Source organism: Herpailurus yagouaroundi, unplaced genomic scaffold (assembly GCF_014898765.1).
Source record: "Herpailurus yagouaroundi ecotype Mexico unplaced genomic scaffold, PumYag 197, whole genome shotgun sequence".
NCBI classification, from domain to species: domain Eukaryota; kingdom Metazoa; phylum Chordata; class Mammalia; order Carnivora; family Felidae; genus Herpailurus; species Herpailurus yagouaroundi.
The window spans coordinates 6,816,824-6,819,512 of NW_024412428.1; the positions used below are offsets into that span (position 1 = coordinate 6,816,824).

A 2,689-nucleotide genomic window follows, 5' to 3' on the forward strand; every position below is an offset into this window, starting at 1 on the left:
GCGGCGGCGGCGGCGGCGGCGGCTTCAGCCTCGGCCTCGGCGGCGCCTCCAGCCTCCCGCGACCCGGCAACAGCGCGCGGCCGCTGCCCGGGGAAGGGAGCGGGGAGCCGCGGAGTCCGCGGGGCGCAGCGAGCCGGCTGGCGGCGGGGCGACCGCGCACCGGGGCCATGCCGCGCTCCTTCCTGGTGGACTCGCTGGTGCTGCGCGAGGCGGGCGAGAAGAAAGCCCCGGAGGGCAGCCCGCCGCCGCTCTTTCCCTACGCCGTGCCCCCGCCGCACGCCCTGCACGGCCTCTCGCCCGGCGCCTGCCACGCGCGCAAAGCTGGGCTGCTGTGCGTGTGCCCGCTTTGCGTCACCGCCTCGCAGCTGCACGGGCCCCCGGGGCCGCCCGCGCTGCCTCTGCTCAAGGCGTCCTTCCCGCCCTTCGGCTCGCAGTACTGCCACGCGCCCCTAGGCCGCCAGCACTCGGCCGTGTCGCCCGGGGTCGCTCACGGCCCCGCCGCCGCCGCCGCCGCCGCCGCGCTCTACCAGACCTCCTATCCACTTCCCGACCCCAGGCAGTTCCACTGCATCTCCGTGGGTAAGCCGGAACGCTGCGCAGGGGGACAGGGCATAGGGGACCCGATGACAGTTGGCGAGCCAGGGACAGGAGAGGAGGGTCCCTGGGCGTTCTGGAGACGAGGAGAGTCACGCTGGGACCCGGGGGGTGGGGGTGGGGGTGGGGGTGTGCAATCAGGGTCGTGTGCCTCTGGAGGATTGGGACAGGACCCAGGAGGGAGGGTGAGGACAGAAGGCCCGGGTCTCGGAGGGGGCGCGCAGGAGGGAGCGGGGGCTAAGGTTCAGGGCGCCCCATAAAGTAGTGCCGACGCTGTGTGACTCTGGGAGTACCACGGTCCCGCCGCTCAGCAAGGAGGCGCCCGCGGTAACGCTGCTGCGCATCTCGTTTGGGGCCAAGAGGTGGGTGAGAGACCGAAGTCCCGGGATTCTACTGGGCGCCTACCGGAGGATCGGGCCCTCAACGCAGGAGTCTGATCGCTTCCCTCTCTGCACCCCACCCCCTTCAGACAGCAGCTCCAACCAGCTGCCCAGCAGCAAGAGGATGCGCACCGCGTTCACCAGCACGCAGCTGCTAGAGCTGGAGCGCGAGTTCGCCTCCAACATGTACCTGTCCCGCCTACGCCGCATTGAGATCGCGACCTACCTGAATCTGTCCGAGAAGCAGGTGAAGATATGGTTCCAGAACCGCCGGGTGAAGCACAAGAAGGAGGGCAAAGGCAGCAACCACCGCGGAGGCGGCGGGAGCGCGGGTGCCGGCCCCGGCGCGCCGCAAAGCTGCAAATGCGCGTCGCTGTCCTCAGCCAAGTGCTCCGAGGATGACGACGAATTGCCCATGTCTCCGTCCTCTTCGGGGAAAGACGACCGGGATCTCACGGTCACTCCCTAGGCGCACGCCTGCCCAGGTCGCCCAGCCCAGGCCCTCCCCGAGTCTCAAAGACTGGCCCTGGGACGAAGTACCGGTTCCCAGGCACCCGCTGCCAAGCCGCGGCCACGCACGGGTTTGGCAAGGGTTTGCGGGGGGGGGGGTGGGGGGGGTGGGGGGTGACCCTGGGCAGCGAGCGACAAGAGCCTGGCAGAGACCTGACGCTGGTATCCCCACCCCAGGGCCGGCGGCCCTCCAAAGCGAACGCCAAGCTGTGAATCCTGCCAGCGCTGGAGTCTTTCTCAGCCCTGCAGCACAGCGGGCCCCGCGGGCATGCCGGCCGGCCCTGCGCCTTGCTGGCCGCTGGCGCCTCCCCGCGCGACCTCTCTGGACTGGCTCAGGCTTTCTCGCTTCCTCTACTCCCCTCCACCCTGGGTCAAGCTGGACCTCTCACCCCTCGACAACCGCTGGCCACCCCCACCCCGCCCCTTTTACTTCTTTCTCTCCATACCCACTTGTTCACTGAGGTAGTTTATCCACGACCCCCCACACACACACACACACTTATGAACTCTTGTTGTTACTGGTTTTCTTTTCCTTTCCGTCCCCACCCCCACCCCCGTTCCTCGTGGGGCCTACTCCATGGTCAGTGGGCCCGTTTGCCCCTTAATCAAGCCTCGCTGGCACTGCAGCTCCCCTCCCACGAGGGAAATCTCCCCTCGTGGCCTCTGGGTCGGGGAAACCCACTCACATTTTTTTGGAGATGCTCTGCATTCCCCTAAATAGGTCCCGGGGCTCTGGGCCTCTGGAGACCCCCTCTTCCCCAGACCCCAGACGCCTGCCCCGCCCTGGTCTAGCTTGTCGTTGTACTGTCTCTGTAATACCAGAAGATATTTATTTATTTATTTATGTACAAAATTTTAAATAAACTTTTTTTTTTCTTAGAACTCCACGTGGCTCTGGACCCCAGGCCTCGCTCTGGACTGGACAGGCACCCACCTGGGTTGAGACTTCCAGCTGGGTCAGGGCGGGGATAGGATGACGGGTCCGAGGTCCTGTCCTCGCTGGTCCACCAGTCCCTCTCTGCACCCTAAGCCGGCGAGGACTCTGCCTTCTGGGTCCCCTGGTCCGTACACTCCCTAGTCTCTGGTCGGGCTCTGGCCAAAGTGCACTGGCTCCATGTCTGAAGGAAGGAAGGAAAGCACTCCCCCCACCCCCACCCCCCCCCCCCCCCGTGGTGCCTGGAGGCGGGGCCCCCCCCCCCCCCCAG

The 2,689-nt window shown here is 67.0% G+C and overlaps 1 protein-coding gene across 1 annotated transcript; it reads left to right on the forward strand.

Moving 5' to 3' along the window:
* The first annotated feature begins 167 nt into the window (after positions 1–167).
* GSX1 (GS homeobox 1) lies at positions 168–1,469 on the forward strand. The gene is made up of 2 exons (XM_040447948.1): positions 168–579; positions 1,064–1,469. The coding sequence occupies exons 1-2, from the start codon at positions 168–170 to the stop codon at positions 1,441–1,443; spliced, it is 792 nt and encodes a 263-aa protein (XP_040303882.1). The 3' UTR covers positions 1,444–1,469.
* The last annotated feature ends 1,220 nt before the right edge of the window (positions 1,470–2,689 follow it).